The following is a 20,382-nucleotide window of genomic DNA, read 5'->3' on the forward strand; positions in this document are numbered from 1 at the left end:
AGGGTTACAAAGGACGGCTGGACGCGAGGCCGACAGCCACAGGGACTTCTGGGCTCCAACGGCCAAGGGAAAGCTGCCCTCCCGCCACATGAAACAACCCAGAGACAGCCTCCGGGTGCCGAGAAGCCTCAGCACCGGCGACACGCCCCCCCAGCCCACCCCCCGGGGCCTCGGCAAGATGCAAGCTCAGACCTCAGGGGAAGGCGAGCGGAACCAGGGCACAGGCCCTCCCGACACACAGCTCTGAACGAGCCCAGGCCGCCTGCCCGAAGGAGGGGGTCAGTGAAGGCTCCCTCTATGGCTCCTTCCTAAGGCTGCGAGAAACTCCAGCCCTGGGGGCTGTAGGTTCCCACGGAGCCCCCTCTCCACACCACGGCCCTCGGGGCGCCCTGGGAGGCCCCGCACAGTGGGGGCCCAGGTGAGCTTCCCAACAGGGCCTGAAGTTCGCCCCTGGAGAAAAGTCCTCCCAGGCCCCATGGGGCCCCTACAGCAGAGCCATGCCTGCCCGGTCACAGCCCCATCCTGCGTCCCACCACAGGCCGAGATGTCCCTGACTCTCGGGCCGGCTCTGGGGGAAAGAAGGACGCGCGTGGCCATGGGGGTGGAGCCTGTCTGCTCGCCAGTCCCCGAGGCGGCAGCATCTGTCTGGCCGTTAGCGAGTTCTTGGGAACATAAAGCAGAGTCAGTTTTATTGGTCACCAACGTGGGGGCAATTTATCTTGGTCCCCAGGAACTCCGTCCCCATCACAAGGTCAAATATCACAGCCAAACTCACTCCATTCAGCCGGCCGGCGCGCCCCTCTGGACACGCAGCCACAGTCACCGGCGGCAAAGCCACCGGCAGCAAAGCGCTCTTGCAACGGCGTCCTCGGCCGGCCAGCCTCGCCGGCTGCGCTGGTCCAGTCCATTCCGGCGGCCAGCAGGCAGCTGCCCCGGCCCCTCTCCCTCCCACTCAGCCCCAGAGCCCTCTCAGAACCTCCCTTCCCTGGTTCTCCCCATCTGGCTCTCAGCCAGTGTCAGGAAACCCCTCCGCCCAGGCTAGCCATCAGCCCTGATGCCGTCCCCTTGGTCCAACAGCCCGAGGCCTCCCGCAGGGCCAGCCACAACCCAGCCCGAGTCGGCACCAGACAGCTCCTCCCCCAGGCCCGGGCTGCCCCTGGCTGGCCCTCACTTCAGGACAGCCCGAGGGGCCCAGACGGTCTGCGGCCCAGCACCCAAGTCACGGTGCAACAATCTGGAGAAGCTGGATAAGGAAGTGGGCAGAGCGAGCTCCAGAACGCGGTGAGCCTGAGAGGGCGAGCAAACTGGAGGCTTCCGAGAGCAGAACCAGAAATGGGGAGTGCAGGGGCGGGGTGGGGAGGGGCGGGGAAGGCGGCAAGAGGAACGGGCACCCGTGAGGGCCGCTCAGACCCCCTGCTTGTGGCCGTCTGAGGGAAGCATCGGCTACGATCGGACACACGGTGCGTCCTGGTCCTGAGGCTGGCCGGGCAGGAGTCTGGAACTTTCTCCACGGTGTCCCGTTGGGGTCTTTATCTCTGGATTTCACCAACCTGCCCTTCGGCACATTCTCTCTGCTTCCGAACGCTCCACACTAAGTACATCCGGGCAACAGTAAACCAGAAAGTTCCAGAAAAGTCGGCACTGTCCGAACGGTAGCCCTGGCCACCTCCAGGTGACCCTGCAGGGCTGCAGCTGGACCCGACAGGCTCCATAACCCCAGGTTTAATGCCGCGGAATTGCCCAGAAGGCCGGGAGAGCCAGATTCAGGCGTCATTTGCCAGAAGCCCTTTTCGGAAAGCAGTTGTCTGCAAGCGTCAGGGGTTTCAGGGAGAAAATAAAAACAGTTTTAGATTAGGAATAAGGTACACAGAGGCAACAGGAAAGACCAGAGCCCCGGGCACTGGGCCCCTCAGGTGAGGACGTGCGGCGCGCCACGGTTCAAAGACCACCAATGTCCAGCCATTTCACAGTTCAAACGACCGGCCAACCAGTAGGAACACACGAGCTGCCAGACCTACACTCGGACACCGAGCTCCTGAAGGAAGCGACACCCAGGTCTGGGGAGGGACCAGATGCACTGCTCCAGGACGGCAGGCGTCCCCCCCAGCCTTCCCTGCTCCCTCCTTTACACTTCGAGGCACTCGCAGGGCATGCGTCCCCCTCCAATCACGGCCACCCCAAGAAGGCAAAGCTGAAACCCTCAGACGTGCCGCAAGGCCTGGGTCCAGAGTGGTGCGCGATGACATCCAGGCCCTGCGGCCCGACACGTGGCAGGGGCTGACCCGTCTATGAGTGCAGCCTGGAGGCCGGGGAGCTGTACCATCCGGCCGGCCCTGAGCTACACATCTTAACACTGATGCCAGAGGGCACGAGCTCTTGCCGGCCCTGCGGAGGCCAGGCCTGAGTCTAAGCTGGTGGCAGACCCACCTTGGGGACACCACGTGGCCCCAGAAGAAAGGAGGCCTCTGCCTGCACGCGTCCCAACAGACTCAGTGGGCCTGACAGAGGCACTCCAGGGCTGGTGCCGCCGGGCAGGTGGCAGGTGCTCAGCCTGGCCACCAGGCAGCTTGCGGGGCCGGACAGGGCTGGGTAATTAAAAGGAGAGGCGTCCTCTGCGGCCAAGGGACAGGCCGCTTCCATTATACTGACCCACCGGCCCGGGAAAGTCTTCCTGTCCGCCGCGGAGGATGCTATTAATAGTGTCATTTTCTTGGTGTTTTGTTTATTCCCCTGGAATGGCTTGATGGATGTGAATAATTATCAGACTATAAAAGCCAGCAAATGTGCTATTTTCTATCGCTCTAAATCATCAAACAAATAAAGTGTGAAACAGCATTTTTGAATATAATTTTCCCCTCTAATGGCTTAGAATTATTATCAAGAACAATGAAAATAAATAAGCAAATGCCTTCTGAGTTAAAAATTAAATGAGTGTGTCACGAAGAGGAACACAGACCATCCTGGAGAGCAGGGACCTGCTCTGGAGCCATTAGTTATGAAGACGACGAGCAGCAGGGCTCTGGGCCGTGCAGGCCCCCTCCAGCCAGAGGCATGAGTGCCGGCGGCCGCCTGGCCGGTGTGTGGGGGGGAACAGGATGTCTTGGATGAGGGCACTGGGGTACCCTGAGAGCCCAGCTGACCCCTGGCAGCCGCCCAGGATCCCGCATGTCGTTGCCCCACACAACCCCCACGTGGACAGCCACACGGAACGGCAGAAAGGCTGCTGGGGGGCCGGCCTCTGCCTCGCCTCTCCCGGGCCACGGACTGGCGACGCCAGAGGGACTGCTGACTCTCAGAGCGGCATGGAAACCCACACTCATGGGACAAAGGACGAACAACGTGAGACTCCACCAGAAGGAGCCCCACCCACCGCACGGAGCCCAGGGACTGCTCCAGCCGGCCACCCCTCATCTCCTCCAACACGCTGGCTGCCCCAGGCTGCAGGGGCCCATTCCAGGTGGACTCCGGGTCCCTTGCCAGGAGGGCCGCATTTCTACAGAATGTTCTCCTGCCCGCTGCCAGAGTAACGAGACTCGCTGGGGGCCAAAAGGCTCTCAAACCCCAACCGCCCTTCTTGTGAGGCCCTGCAGGCCCCGCTGCGGCCCCCACGTGGAACCGTCTTGCTGGGAGTCAGGACGTGCAACACTGTGACGCTCACTTTCTTTTCTTCTCCCCAGGACTCATGCGACTCTCTGCCCATGACAGTCGCCCAGCCTGACCGCTTCCGCTGTACAAGGCTCCCGGCGACCAGGTGCCGTGATGAGCAGGCTCGTCTCCCCGGCCTTCCTCTCTGTTGAGGAACGTGTGCCAAGAGCGGGGGTCCAGCCAGGAGCCCTTTGGAAATGTCAGCTCAGCCTGATGCGTGTTGGAGGGTGAGGAAGTTAATTTCACAGTGTGTGCGCAAGGCCTGGGCAGACAGGCCCCCGGCCATTTAACACGCTGTAATTACGGAAACAGAAACACGAAGGCAGAGGCTACTGGAAGTGCTGAGACCATGTGTCGAGTCGGAGGCCACCTGGCACGAGCCGGCCACCCGCGCAAGCCCAGGGGGCCACGGCAGCTCCAAATGCCAGCAGCCCCGCCAGGGCCCCTGTGTGCCGAGCATGCGGAAAAGCCATTACTGCTGTGATCCTCAAGTATAAAGCCCCACCTCGGCCCACAGCCCACACCTGCTCTCGCCACACGGTGGCCGGACGGTTCCAGCACACGGAGCCATGTGGTCTGGGCAGGCCAAGCAGAATGACCCAGTCACAGAACGGGCCGCCCCACAAGCCTCCTAGTTGCCGGGGCACCATCTCTGAGCCAGTTAGTGGGCCACAAGGGCCCAGAGAAACACAGTCACGAGCGGTCACCCCTCATCTGAGCCACAGCAACACATCAGGTGACTTCTGCGTCCAGCATTCCACGTATGGCAGGTAAGTTAAGCCTCACTAAATCTATCAGCAACACCTCAGCCCCATGGACATGGGAGTGATGAGTTCATCCCTGCCCGAGTTTCTGGGCTGAGGGCCACAGATGCACTTGGCTCTTCATTATCTTCTGGGCCTTGAACCAAGGCATCCATCGGTTAACATGAGCTCTGTCAGAGGAACCAGAAACCTGCAGATAACCGCTCTGGAAAAGGCACCAGGCCCCAGTGGTTTTACTAAGGACCCCACAAAACCTTCACGCTAAAGGGCTGTGCCCGCTTATGCACATTACTAACAGGAAGATCAAATGCTACCGAACTCCTTCTACAAATCTGGCATATTTTTGAATGAATGAATGAACAGGAAACCCTGTCACCAACACAGGACAAAGACACACAGGAAAATGCTAGGCCAGTCTCTCACAGCTGCCAAGTCCTAAATAAAACCTTGGAAAAATCAGACAGCGAAGTGTATTACAAGACCAAGAAGGACTTGTAACCCTCAGGGTTGCAAAGACAGCCCAACAAACAAAACTCTGTGTAAGATTCCAAGCCACTCGGTATGAAAGCTCTTAGCCAACTAGGACTGGGAGGGACCTCCCATGATGAGGCAGGAGAGGCATTCCGGAAAGTTGGGAGCACGGCAAGCTGCCCGTTATCACAGCACTCCTCAGCACCATACTGAAGACGCTAGCCGCTGTCACAGGCCAAGAAGAAAAGATAAGAGGACAGTAACAACTAGAAGGGAAAAGACAAACCCTCTGAGGAACAACACAATGTTCGATTTGGGAAAGCGAAGAACGAGCTGGTAAATGAAAGAACGAAGCATCCCAGTAAGGGAGCAGGACAAACCACCAGCGTCAGGACAGCCTGACATCCTTTGCGCCAGAGACGTTCAGGGCGGGCCACAAAGGCCCCTAGGGTAGACTCAGCCCTTGTCTGTGGCCCGGAAGCAGGAGCTGCTCCCCACCAAGGAGGTCAAATACAAGCCTGGGCGTGTGCCCACCAATGACAGAATCGCAATCTGACCCAGGAGAGCCCACGCACATCTCTGCGAAGCGGGTGCGGCCCGGTAACGCCGCCATGCACCACCTCCGAGCAGAGCAGGAGACCCACAACCGCGTTTCAGAATGCCCCCTCACCTGTGAGGCGGTCCCTTAGGAAATGAGGTAAGGGGACCAGCTCGTGACCTGACCTGAGGACCGGCTGACTTCAAGACACAGTGTGGCGGGGGCGCTAAGCTGGGTGTGAGCCGGGGGCCTTACGGTGATGGGTGGAGTGTGAAAGGAGACTAGTAATAGTCACACAGGGCGGCCCAGGTCACCCGGGGCCGGTGTCACCCCACACACCGGTCTGGAGAAATAAAAGACGTCAGAAAAACCAGCCGACAGACTGACTTGCCTTTAAACCCCGAGGGAAGAGGTGCACAGACCTGCGCAAATGAACAGTCTGGGGGCCCCGCACCCACAGGGATGGGAGGAAGAAGAGCCATTACCAGCCCAGTCCACCCGGGAGGGGAGAGAGGACCTGGCCTGGGGACGGAGGGGACTCTGGGACCCTGTCCCAGCTCCTCCAGACAGAACCCAGAGCGCATTTCCAAGTCCCTCCGGCCCAGGGATAGCCCCGCGTGGCCCCTCTTGGTCACCGCTGCACCGGGGAGCTCCGCCCGGACTACACAGCCCCCTCCCGGAGCGGGCAGCTGGAACGGGTCTGACGGCAAATGGACGCCTGACCCATTTCTATCAAAAATCCCCCCCCTTTTTTTTGTGAACTTTATTTATTTATTCGACAGAGAGAGAGGCAGCGAGAGTAGGAACATAAGCAGGGGGAGTGGGAGCTGGAAAGCAGGCCTCCCACCAAGCAGGGAGCCCGATGTGGGGCTCGATCCCAGGACCCGGGGATCATGACCGGAGCCAAAGGCAGATGCTTAATGACTGAGCCTCCCAGGCGCCCCAGAGAAATCCCATCTTAACTTCCAAGGAACCTCGTTCCACAGAGTCAGCCCCCTTCATTTGTCCCGGCGCTGGGGGCCCCTTTATGCAACGAACACAAACCCTTGCTAGGGAGATAGGACCGGCGGAGGACCGGGGCGGCTTGTTCCCAGGAAAGAGCCTTATTGAGCCACAGCGGTTTTATCTTTAATGGGTCGTTTTACGGGACAATAGGCGATGGAATGCGGTATCTGGCACAAGCAGTGTCAAGGATTTCAAATAATGACATTTTTATTGAAACGCACACAGGAAATAAACAGTGGAAACCGGGGTCTCCGACGGGATGACCGCGGCAAGGATGCCGGATGAATGGCCTCCTGCACGGAGACAAAGGGATGGTGTGGGCGGGAGGGGCGGCCGAGGCCTCTCACGGGGCCCCAGGCCCCACCTGCCCCGACACTGGCCCACGGGAACGGGGGACACGGGGTGTCCGGGCCCGGCTCACACGTGGCCAGCCCATGTTAACCAAGAGAGACACTTCACAAGGTGAGCGGTGTCAAGTCTGCTATTAAATGTTACCGACTTGGAGGCATCTGATCCCAAGCCCCGGTTTATTTTAGACCTGGGAATTATTTCTGTTACAGGACGGGACTGAAAACGCCAAGTCACATGCGTGCTTGTTTTTGATGTTTTTAAAGCGGTGGGAGGGGGTGCCTTTGAGGCTTCCAAAGGCAGGCACCGAGAATGGGGCACCCAAGCCCGGCAGCAAAGGGGGGCCCGGAACCCCCAGTCTCCCCCTCGAAGAACTGGCCTGAATTTCCACTCAAAAAGCGAGCCGGAGGCGGCCTCCCGTGGCGCCCACACCCCGGGCCCACAGGCCAGCTGCCCTGGCCCCCAAGCTCCTCGGGGCGGCGTGTGCTAGAGCGGGGACGCCCCCTAATGCACTGGCATTGAAACATGCATGCCATGTGAACGGGCAGGAACAGGGACAGGTCTGGAGAGCATGAGAACTCAGAAGGGACGCGCCTGAAGACGGCACTTCGCTGTCGTCTGCAGCCGAGAGGCACTGGACAGGCCAGTGTCAGCCACCCCACGTCGTAGCAGCACGAGCCCAGGTCACAGCTACGAGCCGGGTGGGGCCGGGGAGGGGGGTGGGAGCCCAGCCAGGAGGACATCTTCAACGTGGGGGGAGGCTCGGGTCTGCTAAGTGATTTCCCACGTCCTGGACACGTCGGCGTTCGTCGTCACACACACCCACACCCACGGACGGCAAGGCCTACGGACCCTCATGTGGGCATACGCTGACAGGGAGGCCTCGTGTGTCTCTGATGTACCCTCTTAACGACAGGGCTGGCTCCAGGGAGCACACAGCTCACACCAGCCTTACAAACCAGCGCTCGGGGGCTCCAGCTTCCCCGTGTCACACCAGGCTGAGTCTCAGCATGCCACCCAGGAGGCCAAGGCCACAGGCCACTCGGGGTCACTCCAGGGGTCAGTCCAGGCCCTGGCGCTTCGGGGAGGCTTAAGCTCATGCCTGGGCTGAGTCAGCCGCGCTCAGCATCAGGCCGGCGAGAGCAGGCGGACCGAGCCTCCGGGGGAGGCCACTGAGGTCCCGCCAACAGGTCCCGTCCTGGCGACGCGGCTGGCCGGTGTCCCCCCGCTCTGTCTAAGGCCACAAGGCCGCCCCGCCTCCTGCTGCTGGGCCAGCATGAAGGGGGAGCCCATTCCCAGCCAGGTTCTTAAGCCAAGGTGACAAAGCCTCGCGCGCTCTCTCTCCTCCCAGCTTCGCAGGCCTCTCCCTTCAGCCGACAGCAACCTCACTAGCAGGAGAGAAATTTGCCATGGAAACCAGACCCTGCACGCAGACCCCGAATCGCTGATGGCTCGTCTGCGGTACCAGGTGGGGGTGGGGGGAGCGTCTCCTGGCCAGGCTGGCCTCGTCTCGGCAGCAGGAGGAGGGGTCCCCGCCACCAGCCGCAGACTCAGCAGCTCCCGATCCAAACACCGCTGCCGGGTGGGAGGATCTTAGGACGGGAATTCATGCCCAGCGGTGACATTTCCAACAGAGGAACCAACAGCTTCTTAGACAGCCGGGAAGAGAGAGGACTCGAGCTCCTGGCCTGGCCCTCCGGCCCGGGAGCAGGAGCTCGGGCCGCCCCAAGGCCAAAACCCTGCGTCTCTAATTTACTCCTCCTGTGCACGTCTCCACTCTTGGAACAGAGGACTCCAAAGTTCGGGGCCACGGTCTCCTGACAGACCCAGCCGGCGGGGTCTATGTCCTCGAGCGGCAGGGAGAGAGAAGAGGAGGACGCCCAGGGGAGAAGGGCACCAGCCTGACCTGCTGGTCCAGGGCCCCTAAATCCCAGCCCACACCCGCCCTCCCAGCTGACACCCCTCTTGCTGGAATGTGTCTGAGGGGAAGAAACCATCCACCACCAACCTTCTGGTCCCACAGTCCCGCACCCCCGGCCCGGCCACCCTCCCCCTGGGCCCCTCTCCGCGAACTGCCCGGCTCCGTCTCCTCCCACGGGCCTCAGCCCCATGGGCTTCCCTGACCCTGGCTGAGGGGTACCAGCCACTGCCCAGCCTGGGCCTACTCTGGGGGTGCAGACCCACACTGTGATCTCCCGTCCTAACAGGGGCCGTCAACACTGGCACAGTTTGTGCTGGACCCAGAGTGCACACTCCATCGGCGTGTGAGCTGAGGCACGAAACGCCCTTTGCTCAGCACCTGCCCCTCCCCTACCTCCCCCAGACCTGTGGCTGGACAGTGTGTGCCAGGCCCCCGGGCTGTAAGTGTGGCCATGTGACCAGGCACTTGCCACCAAGAGGGCGAGAGAAGCCTGGGCCGTGCCTCCTGTGCCTGCCCATCAAAATTTCTGGAACACGTTCACCCATCTTGCCCCACGTGGACACCCAGGGTGGCCTCTGCCGAAGCCACACGCTTCAGACGGCAGAGCGTCTGCCAGCCCGGGTCCCTACGTTCCCGTCTCTGTCTCATGCAGGAACCCACCGGCCTGAGCGTTCAGCTTGTCGGAGCTTGACTCAGGGACCATTCTGGGGACTCCATAAGAAAAGCATCCTGGCCCTCCCACACCTTCAAGTCCAAGCCACCTGTGCCACCTGGGACAACCCCGCTGCCAAGGCTGACGGGCCACCCCCTCCGAATTCGAGGGGCAGTGTGGAGCAGTGGCAGGGAAGGTGGGCCAGACCCCAGATCTACCACCCCCGTGCTCCGCGGCCCTGAACAGGTGTCCGGCCAGCCTGTGCCTCTCCTGAGCAGGGGGGAGGTGTGGGGCTGCACCAAGCACCCCCATGGCCCCCACTGCCAGGACTCCTCATTGCGCCCCCGCGTGCAGTAATGGACCGCGTACACAAGCGTCAGGTAGAAACTCTAAAGTGGCGTGCGCAGCTGGCCCAACGTGGAAAAAGCCCAAACGCCCATCACCCAGGCACAGAGGAACGGATGGAGGCAGAGTCGTAACGCAGAAAACCCTACAGCCACGCAAACAAATGAACTCCGCACGGCACAGGGTGGGTTTTCCTCCCCAGCTCCCAGCAGAAACACAGAGTAAGAATGTGTCTGTCTGTACGGTGCTCAGACCCAGACACCATCCAGCCACGCGGCCCGGGGCCACAGACACACGCAGGAGAAGGACCCAGAGAAGCAGTGACACGAGCCCCATCAAGTCAGAAGGAGGAGAGACAAAAGGACGGTTGTTAGCTCTGGGCGGGGAGGAGCCCTCGGTGGGCAGTAGAGGGAAGGGTTTGTTTCCCAGCACTGTCGGGGTTACGCGGGGGTGACTGTGGTCATCCGATAAATGGTACGTAAAGACCTATCTTTGCGGGCTGGACATGTTTTGTTCGTTTTTTGTACCACACTACGGTTCGCAATGTAGGCGATATGACAGACATGATTCTCAGATGCCCCTGAGACGCCTACATCTAGCCCCTGCTCACAGGGACTCTAGCATTCCCTTGGTGCAGCTGTGAGGGATTTTTGCTGTTATAACTAAGTTCCCACCTCAGGAGACCCTGATACAGGGAGACTACCCTGGGTGGGCCTGACCTAAGCAGGGGAGGGGCCCTTCTTTATGTCCAAGGTACCAGTGGGAGGGGATCCCAGGCTGGCCTGAGGTTGGAGTGAGACACATGGCAAGCCCTGAGTGACCTCCAGATTCTGACAGGAGCCCAGGGCTGGCAGCCAGCAAGGACGCGGGGCCTCGCTCCTACCACTGAAAGGAACAGAACTCTGCCAACAACCTAGATGATCCTGGGGTGCACCTTCCCCGGGGCCCAGCGGCACCTCGATTCCAGCCTCTGAGAGCCTCAACTGAGGCACTAGCAGGCCCATGCCTCAGTTCTGATCTACAGAATCGAAAGCAAAGAAATACAGGCCACACGCCCGCTGGCTGGTCACGCAGCACGCAAACACCAGCCGCCCCCACGCGAGGTCAGGGGAAAAGAAACAGATCAAAAAGGAGGGGCGCCAGGACGGTCATATCTGCCGCCGTGGGCACTGGGCGCGGGCTGCTCTATTCGCGGCTCTCTTCCCCTTCCCGATTTTTTTTTTCATTTGTTTTTGTTTTTTTTCAGAGTACATATCAAACAGAACAACATGGAAACTGGGAAGAGTGACTAAACAGGAGTGACACCTGACGGCCCACCTCAGCCAGGGGACCGAGGCAACGTTCGCAGCGACAAGCCGTCCCCCGAGATGGCGTCAGGAGAAGGACACCTGCCTCGGGGGTCTTCCTCCCCAAGCCCATCCCCCCCAGCCCTTCCTACCAAACCCCTGCCTCGTCCCCCACGCCACTATCACCGGGCGTCAAAAACCAGGGAAGTCTGAGAACCAGTCCCAGCCCAGAGGAGCCCAAAGAGACGCGATGACTCCGTGTCACGTGAGAGCCTGGGACAGGGTCCTGGGATGGAAAAGGACACTGGGGGAAACTGAGGAAATCGGAATAAACCGAGGACTCTGCTTACTGAGAGTGTATCAACACGGGTCCGTTAACTGCGACAGGGTCCCAGCCCGATGGAAGAGCCCAGCGGGGACTCGGTGGGGGCGAGGGGGAGCGCCTGGGCCAGCTCCTCAGCAGTGCCATAAAACTAAAACGGTTCTACACACCAAAGTCTCTTTTCCTGAACAGAGCATGCCGCCGAAACAGTGGGTAGAGGGGCCCGGGACAACCACGGGAGGCACGAGGAGAGCGCCCCACAGCCGAGCGTTTGCCTGGGGTGCGCTGTGACACCCAGACCCCAATTCCCAGACCCACCGCCCTCCCCCAGTGCCCCCTCCCCCCCGCCGCGGGGCTGCCCGCCATACGGGCTCCTGGCGAGGCGTCAGGCCACCCGCGATGCCAGAAGCAGCCCCACTCCCTCTCCCTGGCTCCTTGAGGAGAGCATATGGCGAAATTTTTCCTTAGCAGAAGGCTGACCTTCCTCCGTTTAGCGTGATGTTAAAATCACTTTGCGTTCCCCGAACAAACACCGACCGCCAGCAGGCCGCGGGAGGCGGGGAGCCAGCCCACGGGCACGGATCCCACCGCCCGCCGCGTGGAGCCCCGGGGGGTGGGGCGGCGCCCCGAAACACGCCAGGTTTCCGGGGTCCTCTGATCCCCGCCAAGTGGCACCCAGCCCATGCTTTCACGTGGCACGCGGTGTTGCCAGAACAGTGCCAGGCGATTAGACTTTCGGGCGTGTGACACCGGAAAAAAGGAAGCAGACACACGGAATGGTCTGAAACGCGCAGCGCAAGGCACCACGCCGTGCAGACTTCTCCGGAACGGCCTGTCATACTCACCGCGGTGACTAACGACACCGTCCCACTCTCGTGGTCCGGTGACACCTGATGCCCGGCTTGCGATGCGAAGGTCTCGCCGGCATCAGGAGTTCATTTTCCAGGGCTGAAATCAGCTTTCGGTTTTCGCGCTACACGCTCCTGACAAGCAGGACGCCTGTGGTTCTGATCCAGACGTTGCGCCGAGGGCTCTGGGAAACCCAGGAGGGGACCCTGGGGGGCTGACCCAGCTATCATTCCCACAAGCTCCCTGCGCGGCCCCCGACACTTAGGCCTGTCCCCTGGAAGGGGACACTGGGCACACAGGTCAGGCACACTGGAATGAAGGACATTCGGGGCTCTGCAGCCGCGGTCCCTGTCCCAAGAGGAGACTCTGCAAGGGGAACAGAGGAGACACTCCCTGCCCGCCCACGGCCCCGCGCACCCAGTGGGGAAGCCGAGTGCCACAGCGGGTCCCTCCGCAGGCAGCCGAGGTACCGAGCCAGCAGGCTGGGCAACTGGGCCTCAGTGGGTCTAGCTCAGCACTCGGGGGGCCTCGCCTGGCCATTTGGGACAGTGGCCATCTTCCTGCAGAAGGCGGCTGGGCCCCACCAGGAAACTCTACCTGTGGCGTGTTTGGGGCGAGACTGGACTCTGGCTGGGGCTGCAGGGCTGGGCCACTCTGCAGACCGATGTCGCACGCTTCAGAGCACGGGCACGGGGCCCCGAGAGCAGGACCCCACGGCCCGGCGCGCTGACTCACACGCCGAGTGATCCATCTCGCCGCCTTCTCTGCCCCTTTTAATCATGGGGTTCTGACACCGCCTGCCTCAGTGAGGGTCTGCTCTCGGGGAGCTTCCTGCTCGGAAACACTCCAGCTGCTGCTGTTTCCGCCGCCTCAGCGCAGGATCCAGGGTTGAGGCGAGCAGAGCCCGGCCGCGTTCCCCAGCCCGCTAACGAGGCCCAGACGGACAGCTTCCCTTCCGGCAGCCTGGTGGGTCTTTTCCACCCAGCCTCCCCAGGCGCGGGGGTCACACTGAGCCATCATGGGGCTCTGTCCCCAGATGCCCAAATGGGGCTTTGGCCCGGGGCAGGGGGGAGGAGGGAGAGTGTCGATTTCTCTCCTGCATCTCACGCGTGTGACAGGACACCGTGCAGGGAAGCTGAGTTATTAAAACCAATCTGCGAAGCTGTCAGGCTCCCACCAGTCTCCGTCCATATCCGCCCCCAGCCAAGCCGTCGCTGACACCACAGGGCCTCTCCAGTCGCCGGGAGGAGTTACCCTGGTTGCCGGATGATGGGCTCTGCCCAAGTCAAAGAATGGGGACCTGGTCCCCACTGAGCCAGGCTCTCAGAAGCCGTGAAGTCCCCAAGCCTTCTCCAGGACAGCCTCCTTCAGGCGCTGGCCCTCTCCACCAAGGGCCTTTACCAGGCTCCGTCCACCCCGGGACTTCTCAGTCCCAAGCTCCCTGGGGACTAAGGAGAGGCCCTCAAGGTGGTCCAGCAGCGCCCCCTGCAGTCAGGCCTGGGGAGCCTGCTTTGGACACCAAGGAGAAGGCTGGGAGGCAGGCCAAGAGGCAGGGAAGCAAGCCGGAAGGCAGGGAGGGAGGGAGGGAGACAGGGAGGGAAGGAGGGAGGCAGGGAGGGAGGCAGGCAGGGAGGGAGGCAGGGAGAGACGCAGGTGCCTATCCTCTGGGAAGAAGCCACAGCTGGGAGGTGGGCTGATGCAGCCCCGCTTGGGCCTGCAGGGAGGCAGACACACAGCCAAGGGGCAAGGGAGCCGCCCAGCAGCCCCCCTCCCCAGAAGAGCCTTGCTCTGCCCCCCTCCGCAGGGCAACAGACCCGCAATCCTGGGCCCAGCGTGTGCAGCCTCTCTCCCACGCTGCAGCCTGAGAGCAGGGAACACGGGAGCCGACCAGCGTCTGTACCCGCAGCACCCTTCCTCCTCGTGCCCCACGGCAGGGAGTACACGTCCTCAAATACACACGTGTGCCCATACTCGCGCACACATGCACACAACGTGCGCGTACACACGTGCACACTCACATACACGCGCGCACATGGGCCCCCAGAGCAGCACGTGCAGAAGACGGCCGTGCCCGCTGGGACTCAAGCTTCCTGGCAACAGAAGAAAGGCCACCCCGTCCCTCTCCCATGAAACTCCCCTGAGGGAAAACGCCAGCAGAAACCTCTAGGTGCAGCCACATCAAAAGGAAAAATTCTCCGCGCGCCCCGGTGCCCGGGCTCACTCGGGCTTCTTAAAGGGCAGAGAAGTGAAGCTCCAGCACCACGGCCCTCCCTGCCACCCTGCCCCTGGACTCTGCTTGCAAGGATCCTTTCCTGGTGCCCAGGACACTGCACGAGCCCGCGGGCAGGGAGGCGCCATGACCTTTGGGGGAGCAGGCTCCCAGAGGCTCTCCCCCAGCCCCCACGCGGGAAGCCTGCACGAGTGAACGCACGTGCATTGCACACGTGGGAGCAGGCAGGCATGCGTGTGGGCACACGTGCGGATCTGAGGACGTGCTCCCTGCCGTGGGGCGCCAGGGGACCTGAAAGACACATCCCAGGCCAACAGAAGCAGGAGGGCAGGGAAGGCTGGGGATGCCTTGAGACCACAGCCGGAGACAACGCTGGGACCAGGGGATGCTGCTGAGTCGCGGGCCTGAAGGCCAGGGTCAGGGCCCAGACGAACGGACACTGGCTGCCCCCCCCACCACCTCAGGGGCCCTCAGCAGGCCCCTGGGAGGCCTGTCCTCCCCCCACTCTCCCTCCTGCCCCCGCCCCTGCTGGGCACAAGGAAGCCACAGAGAGAACAAGAGGGGACACTGTCGGGAACACTGTGTTCGGTCTGGATCTGAGCAAGACGCCATGCCAGGAGGGGGTGCCGTTCCCATCATCTTACAGCCCCCCCCCCCGCCACGGCACGCTCACAAGGCCTGGGACCCACCGTGGCTACAGCGTGCGGGGAAGGACTGCGGCGGCCGCCTGGCGGAGCGGTCCTGGGACGGGCAGTGGGACATCGCCTCCAGCTCAGCGAGCACCAGGGACTCTGGGAGGGCCTGGGATGGCGGGTGGTCCACGCCCCCAGCACTTCCCAGAAGGCGCAGCTGTTTGAACCTCGGTGGAATCTCACAGCCCTCCCCACCGGCCTCGGCCTCCGCGGTTCTGCCCTCCCGGCCTCACCGGCCCCAAGAAGGAGTGGCTGAGTTGCAAGCAGCAGGTCTATTTTAAATCCCCATCTCAAAAGGGATTTGGAAGCACTCAAAGGCTTCAGATATTCTCAGCCTTTGCTGCCGGAGAGCACCGCCCGGTGCAGGCCTTCCGAAGCAATTCCACGCTTTCATGGACGCCCGGCTGTTCACGCCGCTGTGACACACAAATCACGCTCCCAAAGTAGCAACAGACCCAGGAAGGCTCCATAAAACGCTGTAAACCTGAAGACGTCGACACTTAAAAAAAAAACAACGCTACCGAAATACTTGGAAATGGTTGCAATTAAGCTGCTGCAGACGCCGGAGGAAGGAGCAATCAGGGAGACGGCGTGTGAGCACCATCTGCGGGGGGCGGGGGGGGTGCGCAGGCCCCAGGGCCCGACAAGGGCCAGGAGCCGGGGCACCACCCAGCGGCCCCCGGAACCACCAGCCCAGGGACCAGAGGGGCTGCACCCACCCCCAGGCTCTGGTGGCGGGGGGCACCCAGAGGGGTCTCAGCCCCAAGGACCAGTTCCCACGGACATGGCACCGGGCCTCTAGGACCCAGATAAGCACGGAGCCCCCTCTCTGCGCCAGGCCCCTGTTGGGGACTAGGGACCCGGGGTGGGGCAGGGGGAGACCGAGGGCCCTGCCCTCCCAGGGTCCACTATCTAACAAGGAGATACGCCAAGGTCACACATAGCTAGTACAAGCGTGGGGTGCCCTGCCAACATCTGGGGCCCCACCCGGGTCCTGGGGAGAGGGTGCCTGAGCTGTGCCACTGGGGTGGGGGGCAAGAAGCCTGCATGGAGGAGCCTCTCCCACCGGCCACACTCGGTCAGCACGAGGCACCCCGTGTGTGATCCCCTCCCCCTTCAGGACCAGAAACCAAGACCAAGGTCAAGCTGCCTTCCAGAACATTCTTTTCCTCAGATGAACCATTGCCGTGCCCGATGCCAGCCTTGCCGACTGCTGCCCCAGGGCTCTCAGGAGTGGGAATGAAGGGGCAGAAGCAGGGGGTGGGGAGACAGGATGGGACAGGGGTGCTGGGGCTGCAGCCTCAACCCCAAGCCGCCAGAGGTCGGAGGCGAGCGCAGAGAAGTCAGTCCTGCCCGTCAGCCGCCCCATCAGCCGGGGGCTGCTACCCCTCATGTTCCTAGTGCCCTCTCCCTCGCCTCCCTGGGCTCTCCAGGCCACTTCCCATGTGACCGTCGCTGCCCATCACAAGCTCACACTTCACCCCAAGCCACCCGAGGCCACTGAATCCTCAGGCAGGGCCACGGCTAAAGCAGACCCTGCCATCGGCTGGCACGTGCCGGCATTCAGCTGGGCTCCTTTCGTGTGTTCTGTTCTGTGCTCCAAGGAAAAGGTGGGTTTTCTCCCTTTCCGATCCCTCTGGCCGGCAGACCCGGGCCAAAACGAGGGTGTCCGCAGTGGGGGAGCTGAGTGTTCCCACTACCCACGGGGCAGTCTTCACTCTCCTCCTGCTGCCGCTCCCGGGGAGCCTCTGGGGCCATCGCTGCTGGCGTCCAGGAGTCCGCAGAAAGGATGGAAGAACCTGGGAAATTTCCACAGGCGCCAGCAGCGGCAGCCCGTGCTGAAGGGTGGGGGCGCCATCTAGTGGTGCTCGGGGGAGCCGCGCGGGGCCAGGATAGGAACCCTGAGAGCAGACAGACACCCCCTGCCTCCACCCCCGCCCCGGGGGGGTGAGGTGGGGGGGCAGCACTAGGAACCATCCAGACCAGTGAGCTGGGGCCGCAGCACATACTCAGACATCACACACGACTGCACACTTACACACATACACGCCCACACACGCCCAAACACACACACGTGAACTCATGCACCTTCACACACAAGCACATACACACAAACATACAGAGATACGCACACATACACTCTTTCATGCACACATATGCATGCTCACACATTTGCACATACTCTCACACTCACATGCACACACACACACACACACACACACACTGCACACACCCCAGCCTGTGGACCAGAAGGCTCTTTGGCGGTGCTCAGCCTGCCTCGGCCCATGGGGAGGGCACTGAGCGCTGGGAGCTGGCAAGCAGAGCCCCCAGGGAAGGGCCACAAGCATCTCACCCTGCCAGCTGCACCACCAGGCCCCGCTCACCGCTGCGTGGTTGGGCCGGAGCACAGCCCCTCCCCACGGGCCTGGACTAGGGCCTCACGGTCTTGCAGCCTGACCTGGCCTTCGAGACGAGGGGAGGGGACGGGGTAAACGAGCTGTTGTTGGGCCCTCCTGGGCAGCCCTGGGGTGACACTGCCTACCAGAACACACCTCCACCCACGTGCTCAGGACCACACGGGGTGTGAGACTCAGGCCTTCCTGCAATGGGCAACACCAACCCCTTCGATCTCTCTCCAAATGCCTCCTACAAGGTAAGTACCCCCCAGCCAGAGGCCACGATGACCCAGAGCCGCAGCAAAGCCACAGAGACAAGTGAACTGACAGCGAGAAGCGCTCGGAATTCTAACAGGATCCCAGCACACGCACAAGGTTAACGATACAGTGCAATGCCAAGGTCAGAGGGCCCGTGGCCTGCAGGACGGCGGCCCCAAAGATGCCTTCGGCTTCACCACCAGAGTCTGTTAACAATGGCACCTCACGCAGTAAAGGGACTCTGCGGCGGGGACGAAGTCAAGGCCCCCAAGGTGGGGGCGGCCCTGGGGTCCTGGTGGGCCTGGCATCCTCAAGAGGCCCTCATGAGTGGGAGGCAGAGGGTGGGCGTCCCAGAGATGGGCAGACCCTGCGCTACTGGAGGTGAGGACGGGTGGGGGGGGGGTGGGAGGGGGAGACCCAGGCCAGCAAGAGGCAAGAGCCAGGTCTCCCCTGAAGCCTCTGGAAGGAACCGACCCTGCTCAGGCCTGCGTTTAGCCTGGCGCGACCTGAGTCAGACTCCTGACCTCCAGCAACGTCAGGGAAGACGCATGTGGTGTGGTAAGCCTCCAGGTGTGTGATCACTCATTAGGCAGTCTCTGCCACGTTCATCCCCAATGCTTCCGCAGCCCTCCCTGTCAGACCAGGAGCCCCCTGCAGGAGAGCAGGGCCAGGATCCCACTGTGGCCACCTCAGAGGGGAGCCAAGGGTGGTCCCATAGCCAACACCGGGACAGGGAGGCATGGCCTCCCCGCCGGGGCCTCCTGCTGGCTTTTGAGCCCTCTGCTCAGAGGGCCTGCTCCCACCCTCCCTTAGCGAAGGGCTCTAGGAGGTCCCAGTGACTTCCAGGGAGCTGGAGATGGCCTCCCCCGACGCCTGTGGGCACAGGCTCCGCCGCGTGAGGGGCCAGCCTGGGTCCCCGACTAAGCTGGGGCCTCTCCATCCCCGCCCCCGCCCCCTCCACGTGCGGAAGCACTCTAACTGAGCTGAGCTCTGGAGGCCACGGGCTGCTCCTGGGGCTCCTGCTCCCCCGCCCACTCCCTCCGGGCGGCGATGATCACTGTGACGGAACCTTCTGAGACAGCTGGGAAAAGGCAAGGAGATGTAAAGGACCGGTGCAGACATGTCTGCTGGGAACCGCAGGGAACAGAGGCGGCCTCGCACAGAAGGCGGCACACGGCAGTCCCGCCAGCGGAAGGTGGATGGGAAGGGGGTGCTCGGCTCGCAGAATCCGGAACACAGATGGCGCTGGATGATCCACGTGGCCTGCAGGGCCCATCGCTCACAGGGTGGCCTTCCTTCAGGCCGCCCTGCCAGCAGGGGGCTACGAACGCCCCCCGCCCCCCCCAAGCTAGAGGCCGGGGGGCAGGGAGGGGAAGGTGATGGGGGGAGGCTCAGGGCTCACAGCCAACCGCTCCCCAGGCCCATGGTCCCAGGGAGCGCCCCCAGCACCACAGACACGCTGCGGACACTGCCCCCACAGAGGCGAACCGTGAGCTCCGGGGAGCAGGAAGCTCACTTTTGGGGACGCGTGCCCCCTGATCCCCCACCGAGGCTGCCCCTGAAGCCAACGGGGCTGGGCCAACAGGTCACAAGCTGCTGGAGCCCCTCGACTTGGGCCTGCCTGGCCACAGGCCCGAGCCTGTTCCCAGGGGCCCCCAGAAGGCGCCCCCTCACCTGTGCGGCCCCCCGGAGCGCATGAGGAGCCCCCCCGCCGCGGCCCGGCTGCCGGCCGGCCACTCACCAGGACTTGGGCTCCCCGAAGTGCAGGTAGTTGATGCTGTACAGGTCCATGTCCTCCGTGTGCCAGGCGAAGGTGGTCTTCCACATGCCGAAGTACAGGTAGGGGGTGTTGACGCCCTCGATGATGGTGCCGCACTCACGCTCCACCATGTCCAGGATGGTGCGCAGGCTCCCGATGTTCCACTGGGCCACGTCCTGCAGGGCGGCGAGCACACGGTTGGTGGCGGGCACGGCCGGGGGCCCGGCAGGAGCACAGGAATCCTACAAGGCAGCCTGCGCAGAGGGCCGGAGAGGTCGCGGCCGGCCCCCACCCGGCCCACGTCGCGGCCCCACCTGCCCCAGGGTCTGAACCCCACTGGGCGCTCCTCCCACCCTGAGACACCAGCCCCTCGGCCTGGGCCACGCAGGCCTTCCTCCGGATGCCACGCCGAGCCAGGCATTCGTCATGGGCAGTGAAGGCCATGCCGGGAAGGCTGAGGTTTGGCTGTGAATAATTAACGTGCCTCAGAGCCAATGACATGGAAGGAGAAAGATGATCGTGGAGTGGGGCGAGCTCAGCAAAGGGGCCGGACGGACAGGCCCTCTGGCACCTTCTGCCAGAGGAGACGGGGACAGCTTTCAGAACCAGGCAAACCAGGCCAGCACCCCTGCCCGCCGGACTCATCTTTTCCTAATGCCCAGACAGGTCCCATCTTGCCACGAGAGCTCATAAAACCCACGGCCATCTGTTTCTGGTCCCTGGAGAGCCCTCCAAGCCTGAGGAGATGCTGAGCGAGCGTCCGCATCCTCTCCGTCCCAAGCCCCCCCCTGCCCCACGCGCCGCTTGGACCCTCCCCGTTACAGGTCCTGGAACAAGCCGCTGGTCCTGGCAAGGTGAGCCCCAGGCAGAAGCCGGGAACCCCAAACACAGAATCAGAAGC

General features: G+C 62.6%; 1 protein-coding gene across 1 annotated transcript in view; it reads right to left on the bottom strand.

The window, feature by feature from the left end:
- The window catches only part of KDM4B (lysine demethylase 4B), a 133,396-nt gene that overhangs the window by 56,117 nt on the left and 56,897 nt on the right, over positions 1–20,382 (bottom strand). Inside the window, 1 exon segment of the mRNA XM_080799416.1 lies at positions 19,464–19,657. Coding sequence (XP_080655542.1) covers positions 19,464–19,657 — 194 coding nt within the window.

Source organism: Martes martes, assembly GCF_963455335.1.
Source record: "Martes martes genome assembly, chromosome: 1".
Lineage (NCBI taxonomy): Eukaryota > Metazoa > Chordata > Mammalia > Carnivora > Mustelidae > Martes > Martes martes.